Source organism: Oncorhynchus tshawytscha, linkage group LG33, assembly GCF_018296145.1.
Source record: "Oncorhynchus tshawytscha isolate Ot180627B linkage group LG33, Otsh_v2.0, whole genome shotgun sequence".
NCBI classification, from domain to species: Eukaryota; Metazoa; Chordata; class Actinopteri; order Salmoniformes; family Salmonidae; genus Oncorhynchus; species Oncorhynchus tshawytscha.
This window is the reverse complement of record NC_056461.1, coordinates 38,939,644-38,958,860: the sequence shown is the minus strand read 5'-3', so window position 1 is coordinate 38,958,860 and position 19,217 is coordinate 38,939,644. Positions and strand designations below refer to the sequence as shown.

Sequence of the window (19,217 nt, the reverse complement as noted above, 5' to 3'; positions counted from 1 at the left end):
AGCTAGGGGGTTTGAACTTGCTACCTTCCAGTTACTAGTCCAACTCTCTAACCACTAGGCTACCCTGCCGCCCCTGGTTTTAGTCGCTTAAGTTTACACTGAAAACATTTTACCATCTTAAATAATTTCCCAAAAATATATCCATTTATTTTTTTATTTAGAAAAATTGCAGTGGAGGCCATTATTTATCAGCTGCAATGCACCTCTGCTAAATGCATTCAGGAAAAACACAGATCTCCATCTTAACACAGCTATAACACCTTATAGTCCACTAGTATATATTTTATGGTTCTATTTTTGCAACAAAAAAAAGAGAAAAATAAAGAGAACCATTAAGGTATATGGCTGAGCGAAGATATTATGACCAGAGCCTCAAAATGGAGAATTCATGAAGAGTGGGGAAACAGTGTGGTTCAGGGTTACGACGGTGGTCACCTGAAAATAGAGTGTGTGTGTTGGTCAGATACCAGGAAGGGGCCAGGTTTTTGTGTTTGCCTGGACAGGAAGGGAGAGGAGAAGCACAGATTCCTCCAGTTGGGACATTTACATATATGCAAAACCCTCAAGGTGTATGGAAATGTTTGCATGTAGTTCAAGACATGTCATATGACGGGGCAGTGAGATACTCAATGGGGTTGGATGATAAACTTCACCTCAATTATCTTTTTAAAAAAATGTATACTAACTGTCAATCAATATCCTCCATCTTTAAGACAATGGAAAAATGCTATGCTTCATTATGTAAATATTAAGAGTGTGGGATTTGAGAACATGTTGGCCGGAGAGTAGTGCAGGCGATAGGGGTAAGAACAGGCGGGTCTGGGCAGGTGTGATGTTGTGTATATGCGTGTGTCTGTATATGTTTTGGATTGGTTTTAAAAAATATGTAAATGAATAAAAAAGTAGTGTGTTGTGAGGCATCTGCAGGATAGGACAGTAGGGGGAAAAAACTGAATCCCCACTGCCATTCAACATTTTCCACTTTGACCACTCAGGCAGAGAAGGAAGGGTGATCTACTGAGTGTAGGAGTCCATTGACTCCATGGAGTATTACAGCAGCAGTGTGTGTGTGTCTGGCCCTCGTTGTCATAGCAACACTGCATTGGAGCTGGCCAGGTTCACCAGAGGGTTCTAGAGAGCGAGAAGACCCAATGGGCATCTCACAAGACACCTCACACACCACCACCCAGCCATGGGACACAGCGCATGTATGCGTTGTGTTTTTTTTCATTAGGATCCCCAGTCGCTGATGCAGCAGCTACTCCTCCTGGGTCTACACAAAGGATAGATAGATGTGTGTTTATTTGTATTCCCATTAGCTTTTGCAGAAGTAGCAGCTATTTTTTCTGGGGTCCTGTGTGGAGGGAAGGGGGAGCGTAAGCAAGGCAAGGCTATCATCTGGCCTCACTCACAGAACCTGTTTAGCCGGGGGAAGGCAGAGAGAGACGTCAATGACAGGGTCATGTCCAAGATTACAATGCTGGTGAGGAACGTTCTGCAACATAACTCAACAACACAACCTCAGTTCACACTCCTTGTTTTGGGGAAGCTAAAAGCAAATGACAGGTTGTATTTCTTTCTGTCCCCCCAGACTCCAAAATCAGTACCGTCTTTTGACTCCAAAAAGGCTCAACTGGTCGAAACAGACAGTTCAAGGACAGACTGACGACAACAACAACCATGGTAGTAGTGGTTTACCTTAGTTTGAGGCATCTTCTGCAACTAAACTGTTACGCCATAAAACAGAGCTGCTTCCCTGATAGGCTGACACTGACTGACTCACCAGAGCACAAACACTCAAACTCTGGTGAGTTTGTGGCATTGACTGGTGTTATGACTAATCTAGCATCCTCATGAGATCAAGGTGTTACTCACAATATATCGTGATCTGAAAACGCCGCAATGAAGTCCTACCATTTCACTACGGCCCAACAGACTTCTGGCTTAGATGAAAACACAGAGTAGGGGAGATGCACATAACTTGTTGTGTATGCAAAAAGGCTGAAAATTGGCTGGTGTTAAAAAAAATATATATATATATATTTTTTAAATGTAGGGTTGCTGCAGTTTCTTATTATCTACATTGTGAGAAATGTAGAGTAAGAGTACTTTCTAAAGGGAGAGCACCCAATGAGGGACATACTCCTGAGAAGTGAACCACTACTATTGCTCCACTTGTGGCATTCAAGAGCTGAAGAGAAAGAATGAAAGGGATTGATCGTTGGATTAGTGGCATATACCGTACTTCTATATCTACATTGCTTGCTGTTTAGGGTTTTAGGCTGGGCTTCTGTATAGCATTTTGTGACATCAGCTGATGTAAAAAGGGCTTTATAAATACATGTGATTGATAACTGCTAGAAGATACTACTTTACACTGAGCTGCACTGGAGTCAAAATGCTGCTGGTTTTACCAGAAAACTGCAATTTTCATCCTCATGCTAGCTAGCATTAGCCACAGCAGCCATTATGGAATGGCACACCTGAGATGTTTGTTTGTTCGACCCATATCTCGCGCCGGATCCAAGGTGTCTCCATGATTGCGTTCCGACCCCAGTGCAGTTCAGTAAAAACAAGCGTAGCAGTTGGGTCGGAATATTCTGGCAAGATTGACAGATAATACTACACTGTACCCAAGACAGACACATTGTATGTTGAGTGAATACTTATCTGGTTCTTCAGGCAGCCTACAACTACTAGCACTCACTATTATGCAAGTGACCCTTGGACCATGCAGGAAGCCAGAGCACTATTTAGCAATGTGCAGCATGAACTCCTGCTTCCTGATTGCCTGACAGGCTTCTGTAATGAGGCACAGGGCACACAGGCGGTGTGTAAATACCGGAACCCGGTTCAGCTGCTTTACATAGATAATACGTCTACACCGGTCAAGGCAATAAACTACTAGTTTACATGCCAACGACACAACAGTCTAGAGACTTGTAAATTACACGCATGCATACACGTCACGAGTACCACAAGGCTTTATTACATACTGAAGAGCAGGAAATGTGGCTTTGGTTAGTTACTTCTCCAACGAGAAACGAGTCACGGTTTATTCCAGGAAACAAAGAAAGTGACCAAATCATGTTCCTGGTCTGATAAAGTGTTTTTTGATGACTTGGGGAGGCCAGTTACTCTAGTGAACGAACCTGCCATTTTACAGTAGACTATGGTCACTCGCTGATGTGTCTAGTAGCCTGGTCTTACCGGCGTGTAAGTTACGTCGCGATGTCAGTAGCAACTGACGAAACCTACCAGACAAATGTTGCCTATATTTCTCCTCTTGAAACCATACTAAGATGTGATACGATTTACACACGTTTCATTGTCTGTGCTTGGTCAATTTGTTGTATTGTAGCTATCTATCACTGTTGCATCACATTTGAACTGATACATTCGCTACTGTTATTCCAAAATGAATAGACATTTTACGCATGCGTAGAAGTACAAAGGCAGTTATGTACAGTCCGCAAAAACAGCGGAAATCAACCCAAAGCTTCGAGCGAGAGATTCGATGGTTGGGGGGTCGAAACGACCGTGGCTTACCGAAACACAGGGGCTGGAACTGGTGCTGGGGGTCGGCGAGCGCTGCACGGTAACCAGCGCCATTCAGCGACCGGGAGACAGATACCTGAGAGAAAGCGACAACGGAAAGACGGTCATAATTGTTTGAAGAGAAACCAGCTGTATCCGTGGTATTCGCTCTCTCGTTCTCAGGCAGCTACCTACTCCCCGGCTATTTCCTCTGTATGGCGGATCCGCGCATGCGCAGCAACCGCCAGCTGTTAATTCCGATTAACCCGTGCTGGAAACAGACAAAGCAGCAGACAATACACCAGAGGGGTATACGGTGCATTCGGAAAGTATTCAGACCCCTTCACTTTTTCCACATTTTGTTACAGTATAGCCTTTATTCTAAAATATATTAAATTGTTTTTATTCCTCATCAATCTACACACAAAACAAAAACAGTTTTTATTTTAGCAAATGTATTAAACAAAATAATAATGAAATATGACATTTAAACAAGTATTCAGACAGTCTTCTTGACTATGACACTACAAGCTTGGCACACTTGTATTTGGGGAGTTTCTCCCATTCTTCTCTGTAGATCCTCTCAAGCTCTGTCAGGTTGGATGAAAGATAAGCTTGAAATGGGCATAGTCTAATTGATTAACAACCAAAAACACATATTTTCTTAGTTAGCTGGCTAACTCATTGAGCCTTCTTTGTAGTATACTTCTTAGTGTAGGCTATGAAGTGATTTCCCACACTCTTCATCTAGAATAATAATAAACATGGCTGTCTTTCTTGTCAATCTGCTGAATTTACATTGTCATTTTAGTCCTTTAGAAGATGCTCTTATCCAGAGCGACTTACAGGGCTAGGTAAGATAACCACATATCACAGTCAGAGTATACACATGTTTCCTCAATAAAGTAGCTATCAGCAATGTCAGAGCTAGTAAGGGTGGAAAAAAGTAAAGTGCAAGTGGGGGGGACGAGGTATTGTTTCAGATGTTTTCGGAAGATGGGCAGGATCTCTGCTGTCCTAACGTCAGGGGAAAGCTAGTTCCACCACTGGGGTGCCAGGACAGAGCTTGGACTGAGCTGAGCGGGTGCTGTCCTCCCGTAGGGGTGGCAGGGCCAAGAGACCAGAGCTAGCAGGACGGTGTGCTCAGGTTGGGGTGTAGGGTTTGAGCATAGCCTGAAGGTAGAGTGGGGCAGTTCCCCTTGCTGCTCTGTAGACAAGTACCATGGTCTTGTAATGGATACGAGTTTCGACTGGAAGCCAGTGGATTGTGTGGAGGAGAAGGTTGACATGGGAGAACTTACTTGCCTTTTTTTGTGTGCTTTGAGAGTCTTTGAAAAGCGCTACATAAGTTGAATAAATTATTATTATTACATGCAGTAAGTCTTCAGGACAAAGGTCTGGATTGAAATCCTACATTGTCCACTATCAGCTCAGTTTTGAACTAGTGAGCACGGTGAATCTGAGGGAGAAAGTCAAAACTGTGTTTCTTAGCTCTTGTGGCACAAGACTCGCTGCCTGTCTGAGCTTGCACTATGCTGCTACTCTCTTTAACCGCAACTAGGTAGATGATGCCACTAAACACAGATCAGTTTTTGTTTTCCCAGTTTAATAAATGAGCTCAGGACACGGGTGGGAAAACTACGGCCCACGGGCCCATTCAATCCAGATCCGGCCCATGGGAATTATTACCATTTTATTTGGTATATGGACACCCCTTCAAATGAGTGGATTCAGCTATTTCAGCCACATCCATTGCTGACAGGTGTATAAAATTGAGCACACAACCATGCAATCTCCATAGACAAACATTGTCAGTGGAATGGCCCGTACTGAAGAGCTCAGTTACATTCAACGTGGCACCGTCATAGGATGCCACCTTTCCAACAAGTCAGTTCGTAAAATGTCTTCTCTATTATTGTGAAGTGGTAACGTCTAGGAGCAACAACGGCTCAGCTGCAAAGTGGTAGTCCACACAAGCTCACAGAACAGGACCGCCGAGTGCTGAAGGGAATGGCCATTGCATCAGCTGTCTGCGGTTGCAACACTCAATAGGGAGTTCCAAACTTCCTCTGGAAGCAATGTCAGCACAAGAACTGTTCATCGGGAGCTTCATGAAATGGCTTTCCATGGTCGAGCGGCCACACACAAGCCTGAGATCACCATGCACAATGTAAAGCTTGCCGCCATTTGATTCTGGAGCAGTAGAAACATGTTCTCTGGAGTGATGAATCACGCTTCACCATCTGGCATTCCGACGGACGAATCTGAGATAGGCTGATGCCAGGGGAACGCTACCTGCCCCAATGCATAGTGCCAACTGTTAAGCCTTCCCAGATGAGGCTGTTATAGCAGGAAAGGGGGGGACCAACTCTATATCCATGCCCATGATTTTGGATTGAGATTTTTGATGTGCAGGTGTCCACATACTTTTGATATTGTAGTGTATTTTGAAATAACTGTAATTTTTCTGGCCTGAAATTTGAATTTCGAAATCCCGATGTGGTCCTCGAGACAAAAAAATTGACCACCCCTGAGTTAGGATGTGGAGAGTAAACTGATCCTAGATCTGTGCCTAAGGGCAACTTCTACTCTGAACATACATTACCTGCGTCCCTAATAGCAAACTGTACTCTCTATAGTGCACTAGTTTTACCAGGTTCTCTGTTCAAAACTAATGCACTAAATAGAGAATAGGGTGCCTCTAGGGACACTCCCTGTATTCACACCATCCACACACACAGCTGTTATGTCAGCAGGAAGTGTATCGCCACCTCCACCACTTCCTCTTCCTGTAGCCCCTATCCCCCATAATACAATGTGCTCAACAACAGCAATATAGGTCTACATAAACAATATAGTGTGCCTTGTCCTATAATTCTGGCTATATTCAAATGTCTGTTTTGTTTTAAAGGATGGTTCTGATGCAAAACAAAGTTTTGTTTAGACAACCAATACGCACAATGACAACACCTGTTTACTCAAACAGACACACATGAGCAAACATCCAATGTAAATAGTTTTTAGCCTAAACCACTACAATGTGCTTTATCTCCATGAGAGGGTTTTGATGCTCTGTCGAGTCTTCTCCAACAGAGAAGCTAACCCTTCATGGGTGGTGAAGAGGAGAGATAGTTTTAATGTCATATGCACAAGTACTGTGAAATGCCTTTCTTGCAAACTCAAAACCCAACAATGCAATAATCAATAACAATGTATTACTAGGGGAAAAAAACCCACAATTGATAAGAATAAGAAATATGAAATACACAATAAAGTAAGTAAGTAAGCATACTATATACAGGAAATATTTAAAAAGTCAGTTCCAATACCACATTTACAATTTGCAGGGATACTGGATTGGTGGAGGTAGATATGTATAGAGATATCTTTGAGTGGAGAAGAGAAGATGAGAGATATCTTTATGCATCGTGAGGAAGGCGCAGCATACCTTTGAGTCAGCCAACACACTGTCAAGAAGAGAGAAATTATGAGTGAAGAGAAGAGATATCTTTATGAGTGGTGAAGAGAAGAGGAAGAGATCAAAGCTGGGAGAGGAGAGATATCTTTAACATGAGTGGACTCTACTCCAGAAGAGAAGATATCTTTATGAGTAGGTGGAGATAGAGTGGTGAAGATATCTTTAATTGTGGAACTAGAAGCACAAGAGATATCTTTGAGTGGTGAAAATAAAATTTGATTTGATATCTTTTGAGTGGAGAAGAGGGGGAGATATCTTTATGAGTGGTGAAGAGAAGAGGAAGAGATATCTTTGATGTGGTGAAGAGAAGTCAACAACAGAGAGATATCTTTATGAGTGGAGAAGAGAACCTGTTTACTCAAACAGGGGAGATATCTTTATGAGTGGTGAAGAGAAGAGGAGAGATATCTTTATGAGTGGTGAAGAGAAGGAGAGAGATATCTTTATGAGTGGTGAAGAGAAGTAGAGAGATATCTTTATGAGTGGTGAAGAGAAGAGGAGAGATATCTTTATGAGTGGTGAAGAGAAGTAGAGATATCTTTATAAGTGGTGAAGAGAAGTAAAGAGATATCTTTATGAGTGGTGAAGAGAAGAGGAGAGATATCTCTATGAGTGGTGAAGAGGAGAGATAGCTTTATGAGTGGTGAAGAGGAGAGATATCTTTATGAGTGGAGAAGAGAAGGGGGAGATATCTTTATGAGTGGTGAAGAGAAGGGAAGAGATATCTTTATGAGTGGAGAAGAGAAGGGGGAGATATCTTTGAGTGGTGAAGAGAAGTAGAGAGATATCTTTATGAGTGGAGAAGAGAAGGGGGAGATATCTTTATGAGTGGTGAAGAGAAGGGAAGAGATATCTTTATGAGTGGTGAAGAGAAGGGAAGAGATATCTTTTGAGTGGTGAAGAGAAGTGGAGAGATATCTTTATGAGTGGTGAAGAGAAGGGAAGAGATATCTTTATGAGTGGAGAAGAGAAGGGGGAGATATCTTTGAGTGGTGAAGAGAAGGAGAGAGATATCTTTATGAGTGGTGAAGAGAAGGGAAGAGATATCTTTGAGTGGTGAAGAGAAGTAGAGATATCTTTATGAGTGGTGAAGAGAAGGGAAGAGACATCTTTGAGTGGTGAAGAGAAGAGGAGAGATATCTCTATGAGTGGTGAAGAGGAGAGGAGAGATATCTCTATGAGTGGTGAAGAGGAGAGATAGCTTTATGAGTGGTGAAGAGGAGAGATAGCTTTATGAGTGGTGAAGAGGAGAGATAGCTTTATGAGTGGTGAAGAGAAGGGGGAGATATCTTTATGAGTGGTGAAGAGGAGAGATATCTTTATGAGTGGTGAAGAGAAGTAGAGAGATATCTTTATGAGTGGAGAAGAGAAGTAGAGAGATATCTGTATGTGGAGAAGAGAAGAGGAGAGATATTAATGAGTGGTGAAGAGGAGAGATCTTTGAGTGGTGAAGAGAAGAGGAGAGATATCTCTACGAGTGGTGAAGAGGAGCGATATCTTTATTGAGTGGTGAAGAGAAAAGGAGAGATATCTTTATTCTCCAAGATAAGTTGACTGAGAACAAATTTTCATTTACAGCAACAACCTGGGGAATAGTTACAGGGGAGAGGGATGAATGAGCCAATTGTAAACTGGGGATTATTAGGTGACCATGACAGTTTGAGGGCCAGATTGGGAATTTAGCCAGGACACCGGGGTTAACACCCCTACTCTTACGATAAGTGCCATGGGATCTTTAATGACCTCAAAAAGACAGGACTCCCATTTAACATCCCATCTGAAAGACAACACCCCACACAGGGCAGTATCCCCCATCATTGCCCTGGGGCATATATTTTTTTTTAGACCAGAGGAAAGAGTGCCTCTTACTGGCCCTCCAACACCACTTCCAGCAACATCTGGTCTCCCATCCAGGGACTGAATAGGACCAACCCTGCTTAGCTTCAGAAGCAAGCCAGTAATGGTATACAGGGTGGTATGCTGCTGGCTACGAGTGGGGAAGGGGAGAGATATCTTTGAGTGGTGAAGAGAAGAGGAGAGATATCTTTGAGTGGTGAAGAATAGTGAACAGATATCTTTATGAGTAGAGAATAGGGGAGATATCTTTATGAGTGGAGAAGAGAAGAGGAAAGATATTTATGAGTTGTGAAGAGAAGGAGACATAGTCATATAAATTACCCAGTTGAATTCAAACACCCTGACAACACTTCCCATTAAGGAGGCTTTTCGACACAATGGCCAGAAATCAGTTTGTTTTGTTAGGTCGTTAAATTGTTAATTGCATCATGCCTGTAATTGCTTCACCACACAATTATGCATGTGTGAAAGAACATGACTACGTGAAAATAAATGGTAGAACACATACACACAGTTCATGTTTCAGTAGCGTTTGCCCCGCCCATTTTAGTACTTAGCAACCTGCAAGAGCTATAACACACAAAGAATGAAAGAGAGCTCTGAGGTGTATCAAATGGAAACAAACTTAAACAAAACAAACATTTTTACAGAGACGCTTGTTTTCTAGGGTGTGTGCTAATGAATACACTCGTGCTCTAGTTATCCATCCATCCCTGGTGGTCCCTCTGCCTGAGTAGCAGAGTCTCTCTGTCTTTGTGAGGAGATAGTGGCAGCCGAGAGAACGTGAGATGAGATTTGGATTACGACAGGGATAATGGTGTTGAGGTTTACAGTCACTCAGGAGAGACAACGGAAGAGCCTGGGTGGAATCAACGCCTCGGCTTTAATCACAGGGCAGCTCTCTGCAGAGATAATGACAATCAGAGAAAGTGAGAAAGCGTGGGTATTAGTGGTATGGTATTACTAAGGAGAACTGGCATGGTGGTGGAGAGTCAACAACCCATGAAATTGTTATGGTTTTACGGTAATTAAATGCAATTAAAAAAAACGTTTTTTTTTCAAGCCTTCCTCATCTGCAAATGGGAATTAACGGTTGTGCTGTAGCCCAACGGCTGGCAGAGAGCGATATTGCGTCGTGTTCCTCTTTACCGTCCAAAGGGAATGCATGCAGCCGGCTTTACACTCGTATCCCCGATTTAATGGCGAGAAGACGGGAAAATATGCATACTTTCTTTCTGAAACACCATTTCATTTTCCACAAACATGCTAGATTAGCTAATGCTAGTCCTGAATGTTGCGTTTCGCGTTCAGACAATCAGGTTGCAGCAGTCTGGTTTTTTCACCTCTGCTCTGATGTTTCAAAGTAAAAGACTGCTGCAACTTGATTGGGTGAACGCGATACGCAAGGTCCAGGACAGGCATTAGCTAATCTAGCATGGTGGTGGAAAATTGTGTTTCATAAAGAAATTTAAGGACGAAATCGATGCATTTGCAGCCTGAATGGAGAATGTTTATGTACGAACCGGTCCACAGGGGATACGAGTGTATAGTTGATACAGGGGGATACGAGTGTATAGTTGATACGAGGGGGATACGAGTGTATAGTTGGCTGCATGCAATCCCTTTTGGACAGTAAAACGAAACAACTAATATCGCCATCTGCCAGCCCTTGGGTTAAGTCAGGGATCATCAACTTCATTCAGCAGCGGGCCAATAATGTATTGAGCGGATGGTCGTGGGTCCTGAACATAGGAAAACCCGTTTGTAGACTTCAAATTGACCTCCAGAAGCCCAAGCAGATATAATATTGGACTAAAACATAATACATTCAAACCTTGATTACATTTGGAGACACTGCCCTGTGTAAGGTGCTGTCTTTCTGGTGGGATGTTAAAATGGTACTGACTCCTGACTCTGTGGTCATTTAAATTCCCCTGGCACTTATTGTAAGAGTAGGGGTGTTCACCCCGGTGTCCTGGCTAAATTCCCAACCTAGCCACATTCCATCATGACCACCTAATCATCCACCTCATTCCTAATTGGCATATATCACTCCTCACCTCTCCACTTGATAGCTGATGTGTGGTGAGCGTTCTGGCACAAAATGGTCGCTGTGCATCACTGAGGTGGATGCTACACATTGATGATGGATGATGTGAGTTTCCCCCTACTATGTAAAGCGCTTTGAGTACCTCAGTTTGTAGAATAGTGCTATATAAATCCAATAAACTATTATTCATTATTATTATTTGTATACATTCACGTCTCTCTATTATGTGGGGGAATCAGTTGGAACAGATTTCCAGAATAAAAATCACTTGAAGCTGATTTCCTGGTGTTTTCATAGTCTTATAAAAAAAATGAGCTCAGAAAACTTGGGGGGGTGGGGCAAATAAAACCACCCACGGGCCGACAGTTGTGTAACTCTGGGCTAGGTTGTGCCAGAGAGGAAAGGGCAAAGCGAGAGGGATAACTGGGCCCAAAATCTGTCTTTTCCAGCAGGTGGCGTCATTTCGTTTTTTTCGCTCACCAATCAAGGAGTTTTTGTATGGAGGTCAATGAGAGTGTTAAATTTGGTTAACGAAAAAAATTGCATGGTTTATTTGCTTCGTGTGGTTTATTTAATCTAATATAAGTGTCATAATGCTTAGGTTGTTACGAGTGTACTGATATATGTAGGCCACTTGACTTGTTTTGTTGAAAAATATATATATTAGAGTTGTGCAAAACAAGTCAAGTGTTGTTCACACTCATATCGCCCCTCTTGTTGGCTCGAACGGTCCCGCGTAGTCTTGCCTACTCCCGACTGCCTTCCATTTTTTAAAGATATTTATTTTCCTTGGTAGAGCGGCCACTTGCGTATCTGATCAATATAATGGATAATCTGTGTGCTTCATTTGGCCAAAGATTATAAATATACTGACAAGAAACCCTTCTCTCTGCCAAACAATGGGTGTCGTTGTCCTCAAAGCGGCACGGTGGGCTGTGGCCATTTGATTAATTGTAGGGGGTAGAAGCTTGGCGCTCCGGGTAATTGAAACGGCAGATATAGGATACAACATTTTTATCCGTTCGACAGGGGTGGATTTTCTCGCTTCGTCTCATTTATTTATTATTTTTACCCCCAGTTGTTAGTAGTTACTGTCTTGTCTCATCACTCGGGAGAGGCGTAGGTCAACACAGCGCGCAACCCGGAAGCCAGCCGCACCAATGTGTCGTACACCTAGAGACCTGGTTAGCGCGCACTGCGCCCGGCCCGCCACAGGAGTCGCTAGTGCGCGATGAGACAAGAATATCCCTGACCGCCAAACCCTACCTAACCATGTGCGCCGCCCTATGGACCTCCCGGTCGCGGCCGGCTGCGACAGAGCCTGGGCTCGGACCCAGAGTCTCTGGAGGCACAGTGACCTTTGACCACTGCGCCACCCGGGAGGCCTCGTCTCTTCTTCTCTGATTTGGCAGTGGAAGTGACGAATTTCCACTAGTTACCACAGCCACAAAGTCAAAATAGCTTTTTCATGCTTTAAGGTTAGGCATACGGTTATCAGTGTGGTTAGGTTTAGGTTACAAATCTGATTTTAAGAAGAGAAATAGGCGGGGGTTATTTCTTTGTGCTGGTGGTAACTAGTGACGACCGAAGTGGCGGTGTACTGTGTCCAAGCAACTATCTTTGTTGATTCACTCTAGACCTGCTGGAGTTTACTAGGTACATTTACAGACAGGCCTTTGCTGATAAAGTATTAATAAATATTGTTTTACTCGGACCAATAAACTGAGCCTACTAAAACGTTGACCCTGAAATGTCCATCTGAACGATTCTTCTCCACATCCGGCCATGACTGGGCGTCCCAGCGTTGTCCGGGTTTGACCGTCATTGTTAATAGGAATTTGTTCTTAACTCAATGGCCTAGTTAAATAAATAAAATACAATTATCCAATTAGCTGCAATGTTGAGCGTCTGATCTTAATCTGATTATTGGTATTGGCACTTTCGCTATATACAGCGACGACGACAAGGCTCCAGATGAATTGAGAAAATATAACCGTATTATATGTATGTATATAAACCTGGCTATATTGCACATGTTTTTTTGTAACCATCAAATTATTTTTGAAGGCTTAATAGGGGCAGGATCAGAAGGCAGGGTTCGCTTTGCCAACGAATCTGCCGCAGTGGTTCAGAGATATTTCAAGGAGTAAGATGGCGGCACCTAGTAAACAGTAAGTAGAAATTGACACTACAAAAATGTTATTCTATCGCAACTATATAGGTATTTATAATACAAACATGTTTATTTCGTCGCTGTTTCTTATGGTCGCCGTGTGCAATGACTGGACACACTACAAGCAGCAATGTGTGCACGACCATGCAATCCACTACCAACAACATTGTTAGCTACTCGCTAACGTTAGCTATCAAGTTAGCAAACGGTAGCAGCCAGTCGGTCCCGCATTGCCACCTTCATGCAAGCAATGAAGTTTGTAGTTTAGAGAAGAGAACACAAACCGGATTTGGCCTAGATTTTAGATCACGGAAATTCTGTTCATTTTCGCAACGAAGAGCTTGTATCTAGCTAACGTTAGTTAGTTTCCCCACTTTATTTCTTTCAAATGTTGGTGCTTGCTGTCCATTCATGTCACCTGTTCCCAGGTACGGCCTGATCATACCCCAGAAGAGAGCGTCTAAGACAGTCACCTTGCCCAGGCCCTCAGTTTTTGGGGATGACTCTGATGAAGAGGTAGGAAAAAGGTCTAAATGTCCATCTATATCTCTTATTGTATCCTATTGAGATATGCTGATAGTTAGTCTCGTAGCGCCATCCTTCCAAATCTAGTCTTGTGTACTTGTAAGAAGCCTGGGTTTTCCGAGGCTAATTGGTAGTAAACTATTTTGCAAGGAAGCCTAAGAAGATTACATTGTGTGTGGGTTACAGATCATTTAGAGAAGTCTGAAGTTTCTCCACTCCTTTGCTCGTGCCCTTTGTTGCAGCCAGTGAGATGAGTGTGAGTGAGTTGCAAGCTTTGCCAAATGATTGAAGCTCTATCAGAAGTGATGTTGTGTGGTCCTGTCTTCCAGACCTCGGTTGGGGAGAGTTTGCAGAAGGAGGCTCTGAAGAAGAGGATGATGAAACAGGTGAGTAAATGGATGAATGAGAAACCTCCGGTGGTAACAACAAATTCTCCAGAAGTTGCTTCTTTATGTATTTTGTGACCGAGACCCATCTTTCTCTCGTGTGTGTGTGTGTGTGTGTGTGTGTGTGTGTGGCAGACACGTCTGGAGATGCAGAAGGCTCTAGAGCAGGACAGCAGTGTGTATGACTACGATGGTGTCTATGATGACATGCAGAAACAGAGGCTGGAGAGCAGCAAGAAAATGCTGGGAGGAACCGACAGGAAGGTGCAGTAGATCCAGAACAACCCCCAGCCTCCTCCCACCTTTTCAAATCTTCTCTAATTTTCTATCCTGTCCATTTCAATCCTCCTTTTCCTTCACCTTTTCACTTGCTCCCCCGCCCCCCTATTTTCCTCTACTCATAATTTAACTGTGTTTTTCTCCATTTTTCCCTTTCACTTAGGTCCACCCACTCTACTCATCCTTCCTCTCCTCTTTGCTCATACTGCTCTCTCTCCTTTATCTCTCTCTCCATAGCCAAAATACATCAACCAGCTGCTACAAGCGGTGGAGGACAGGAAGAAGGAGCAGGAACGGAGAGATGAGAGGAAGATTCAGAAGGAGAGAGAGGCGGAGGGAGAGCAGTTTGCAGACAAGGAGGCTTACGTCACCTCAGCCTACAGACAGAAACTCAAGGAGAGACAGGAGGAGCTGGAAAAAGAAAAGCGAGAGGCAGCGATGGAGGGTGAGAGACACTGCTGTGTGTGCGTGCGCATGTGTGTTTATGAACAGATGTGTGTGGGAGAAACTGTCTGCTATGAATCCAGTAGTTTATAGAATAAACAAAGCCATGCTGTGTGTTTGTGTCTAGCTGCTCTGGATGTGAAGAAGCAGAAAGACCTGAGTGGTTTCTACAGACACCTGCTGAACCAGACCGTAGGAGAGGAGGCCATACCAGACCGCTCTGTACCGAGGTCAGAGTTCACAAACACAGCTAAAATATCTCCCTTCACTACCGGTATGTGTACATGAATATTAGATTGAACTCTCCTCTCTCTCTCAATGCAGGGATCAGAGTTCAAAAGAAGTCAAGACAGAAGCGCCATCCCCACCGTCTTCACCTCCCTCACAAGACCACGTCCCCAGTTCCCATAGCGACAGCGAGGAGGGGCAGGATCAGAAGGCAGGGTTCAGTAAGCCGGCCCCTGGTGCCAAACGCCACTACAGACAGAGGTCCCCTTCCTCTGGGAGTGGAGAAGAGGAGCGAGAGAAGGATAGAGAGAGAGAAAAGAAGAGACACAAAGAGAGAGACAGAGACCAAGGAAGGGATAGAGAGAGGGTCAGAGAGAGAGACAGGGAGGACAGGCATGATGGACGGAGAGATGAGAAGGATGGAAGAAAGGAGAGGGATAGAGACAGAGAGGAGGACAGGCATGGTGGACGGAGAGATGAGAAGGATGGAAGAAAGGAGAGGGACAGGGGGAGGCGGGATAAAGAGAGAGAGGAGAGACACGGGAAGAGAGAAAGGAGCCCGAAAGACAGAGAGAAGGAGAACGGGGAGAAACAGAGGGAGCTAGACAAAGACAAGGGGAGAGAAAGGGACAAGGGCAGGGAGAAAGAGAGGAATAGGGATGGAGAAAAGGAGAAGACTATAAAAACCGACGAAAAGGAGGGAGAGGGGTCAGCTAAGAAGGGGAAGGAGGGAGAGGGGTCAGCTAAGAAGGGGAAGGAGGGAGAGGGGTCGGGGAAGGAGGGAGAGGGGTCAGGGAAGGAGGGGAAGGAGGGAGAGGGGTCAGGGAAGGAGGGGAAGGGGGAGAGGGGTCAGAGAGGAAGGGGAAGGAGGGAGAGGGGTCAGAGAGGAAGGGGAAGGAGGGAGAGGGGTCAGAGAGGAAGGGGAAGGAGGGAGAGGGGTCAGAGAGGAAGGGGAAGGAGGGAGAGGGGTCAGAGAGGAAGGGGAAGGAGGGAGAGGGGTCAGAGAGGAAGGGGAAGGAGGGTTCAGAGAAGGAGGGAGAGGGGTCAGAGAAGAAGGGGAAGGAGAGAGAGGAGGAGAGTAAAGTGAGTAAGTTTGTCAAGCGCAGCAGTGAGCAGACCGTGACCTCAGCCAGAGACAGATACCTGGCCAGACAGATGGCACGCTCAGCCACCAAGACGTACATAGAGAAGGAGGAGGACTGAACACACACAAATGGTGACAGCTGTGACTGTGATGACATAGAGGGTGACCGATGAACTGAGACACGTCAACAGATGTGTGTGAACTTCTCTAATACACTGCACTTGACGGACCCACCAAATTAGAGTGGGGTCTCATGGTTCTACTGTCTGGGGAGAAAGATGGAATGGTAGAGAGTGATTTAAATGAATGAATGCAGGACTTGAGTTAAGTGAGAGGGTGAATAAGTGATGAAAAATGTAGTGTGAGTGAGGTGCCCCACACCAGCGAACTATGTGTTTTTGTTGAATATTTCTGTTCTATTCCATTTTTTTTCTTCTGATGGACAGAACTGTACTTCCTGTTTATGTTGTTAATAAATGTCAACATATGGCTGGTGTATTGGTGCTCATGTATTCACTATTTATCTGTCATACCTTGAAAGTTAATATGGGCTATTCCTGGGGCAGCTGTAATGACCGTTTTAACATAGTGTACTGTACCCAATTGCTTTACATACCCATTCATAATTTAATATACCCCCAGTCACTATCTTTAAATACCAATTATCTATAGATTTAAATGTTTCTGTGATTGAATGGGACTGATGTAGTTTCAGTCCAACAGAGCAGAACAAGTATATAGTTGTTGACATGTTTGGGAGCATCGATAATAACATGTTTTTCACAACAAAACATAATTGAACTGTTGACAGCCCCTCTCTGCACGCTGGAGAAAGGAATGAAGGAGAGCGAGGATGAGCTGGAAACTCAGTGGTGAGTATTCTGTAGCTAAAGGTAATGTCAGCCTATTAATTATGGAAATATGAAGAAATGCCTTATTAGATTATTCAAATACAAGTTCATGGAACAGCGGGGACTGTGAAGCAACACAAACAGTGGCGCAGACATGCGTACACACAATAACACATGCACTGTACACACACAATAACACATGCACTGTACACACACAATAACACATGCACTGTACATGAGGTGACCAGTCCATCCATTGTAATAATAATAATACAGGCCACACTCAAAGCGATTACTAGAATTTGTTTAATTTTGGAGAGTAGGCTTGACCAATTATGTACCAAAGATATGTTTAATATGCGGTAGGTTATGTATTGTGTAACGGCATAATTTTAATTATTACTTTTTTGGGCTCATATATATAGGCCTATGCAGGCAATCTCAATGCTGTGTGTTACAGGAAAGACATCCTCCTCCCTCATGTGGTACCCTTCCTGCAGGCTCATCCCGACATGACCCTCCAGCATGACAATGCCACCAGCCATATTGCTCAATCTGTGCGTGATTTCCTGCAAGACAGGAATGTCAGTGTTCTGCCATGGCCAGCGAAGAGCCCGGATCTCAATCCAATTGAGCACCTCTGGGACCTGTTGGATCGGAGGGTGAGGGCTAAGGCCATTCCCCCCAGAAATGTCCAGGAACTTGCAGGTGCCTTGGTGGAAGAGTGGGGTAACATCTCACAGCAAGAACTGGCAAATCTGGAGCAGTCCATGAGGAGGAGATGCACTGCAGTACTTAATACAGCTGGTGGCCACACCAGATACTGACTGTTACTTTTGATTTTGACCCCCCCTTTGTTCAGGGACACATTCCATTTCTGTTAGTCACATGTCTGTGGAACTTGTTCAGTTTATGTCTCAGTTGTTGAATCTTATGTTCATACAAATATTTACACATGTTACCTTTGCTGAAATAAACGCAGTTGACAGTGAGAGGACGTTTCTTTTTTTGCTGAGTTTACATGTAAAGTGATCAATTAGTTCTAGTATGGTAACATAAAAAAGTACATTTCAAGCTAGAATCCAACATTTGTTTTCTACTCCTATGCAATTATTGAGGACCTCGCATTCCCAAAAGCAACACTGTCATGCTGAGAATAATGAGAATGAACAGTGTCTTGTGAATTTCATACCTTAAATGTCAAGAACTCTGCCACTTACACAGACCAGTATTTCTCAACCTCTGGTCCCTAGACCTGTGCTGGTCCCTGTGATGTTGCTGGCCGGTCCCTGGGCTGTTTATTAACTATTTTAGTCAGTTCTACGGTGCTTAATAATATCCTTTTGTGACTAGGGGGCAGTATTTTCATTTTTGGAAAAATAACGTTCCCGTAGTAAACGGGATATTTTGTCAGGACAAGATGCTAGAATATGCATATAATTGACAGCTTAGGATAGATAACACTCTAAAGTTTCCAAAACTGGAAAAAATATTGTCTGTGAGTATAACAGAACTGATGTTGCAGGCGAAAGCCTGAGGAAAAATCCAATCCGGAAGTGCCTCATGTTTTGAAAGCGCTGCGTTCCTATGCATCCCTATTGAGCAGTGAATGGGCTATCAACCAGATTACTTTTTCTCCGTATTTCCCAAGGTGTCTACAGCATTGTGACGTAATTTTATGCATTTATGTTGAAGAATACCCGTAAGCGGCTACATTGCGCAAGTGGTCACCTGATGCTCCCAGAGTGATTTTCGTGTAAAATACAGAGGTAGCCATTATTCCAATTGGTCCTACTGAAAAACTAATTGTCCCGGTGGATATATTATCGAATAGATATTTGAAAAACACCTTGAGGATTGATTATAAACAACGTTTGCCATGTTTCTGTCGATATTATGGAGCTAATTTGGAATATTTTTCTGAGTTTTCGTGACTGCAATTTCCGGGTGATTTCTCAGCCAAACGTGAAGAACTGACACGAGGGACCATATTTGCCGGTCCCTGACACAAGAGGGACCATAGTTTGCCGGTTCCTAACAAAAGAGGGACCATAGTTTGCCGGTCCCTGACACAAGAGGGACCATAGTTTGCTGGTCCCTGACACAAGAGGGACCATAGTTTGCCGGTCCCTGACACAAGAGGGACCATAGTTTGCCGGTCCCTGACACAAGAGGGACCATAGTTTGCCGGTCCCTGACACAAGAGGGACCATAGTTTGCCAGTCCCTGACACAAGAGGGACCATAGTTTGCCGGTCCCTGACACAAGAGGGACCATCGTTTGCCGGTCCCTGACACAAGAGGGACCATAGTTTGCCGGTCCCTG

At 43.9% G+C, this 19,217-nt stretch overlaps 2 protein-coding genes across 2 annotated transcripts in view; one reads left to right on the top strand and one right to left on the bottom strand.

The window, feature by feature from the left end:
* The window catches only part of LOC112254501 (protein phosphatase Slingshot homolog 2), a 48,476-nt gene extending 44,717 nt beyond the window's left edge, over nt 1-3,759 (bottom strand). The window contains exon 1 of the mRNA XM_042311558.1: nt 3,550-3,759. Coding sequence (XP_042167492.1) covers nt 3,550-3,612 — 63 coding nt within the window. The 5' untranslated portion in view covers nt 3,613-3,759. The remainder of the gene's footprint in view (nt 1-3,549) is intronic.
* A 9,241-nt stretch (nt 3,760-13,000) lies between these two features.
* Nucleotides 13,001-16,537, top strand: nsrp1 (nuclear speckle splicing regulatory protein 1). Its single transcript, XM_042311555.1, has 8 exons — nt 13,001-13,093; nt 13,524-13,611; nt 13,950-14,006; nt 14,142-14,270; nt 14,523-14,730; nt 14,857-14,959; nt 15,054-15,695; nt 15,815-16,537. The coding sequence occupies exons 1-8, from the start codon at nt 13,074-13,076 to the stop codon at nt 16,158-16,160; spliced, it is 1,593 nt and encodes a 530-aa protein (XP_042167489.1). The 5' UTR covers nt 13,001-13,073; the 3' UTR covers nt 16,161-16,537.
* The last annotated feature ends 2,680 nt before the right edge of the window (nt 16,538-19,217 follow it).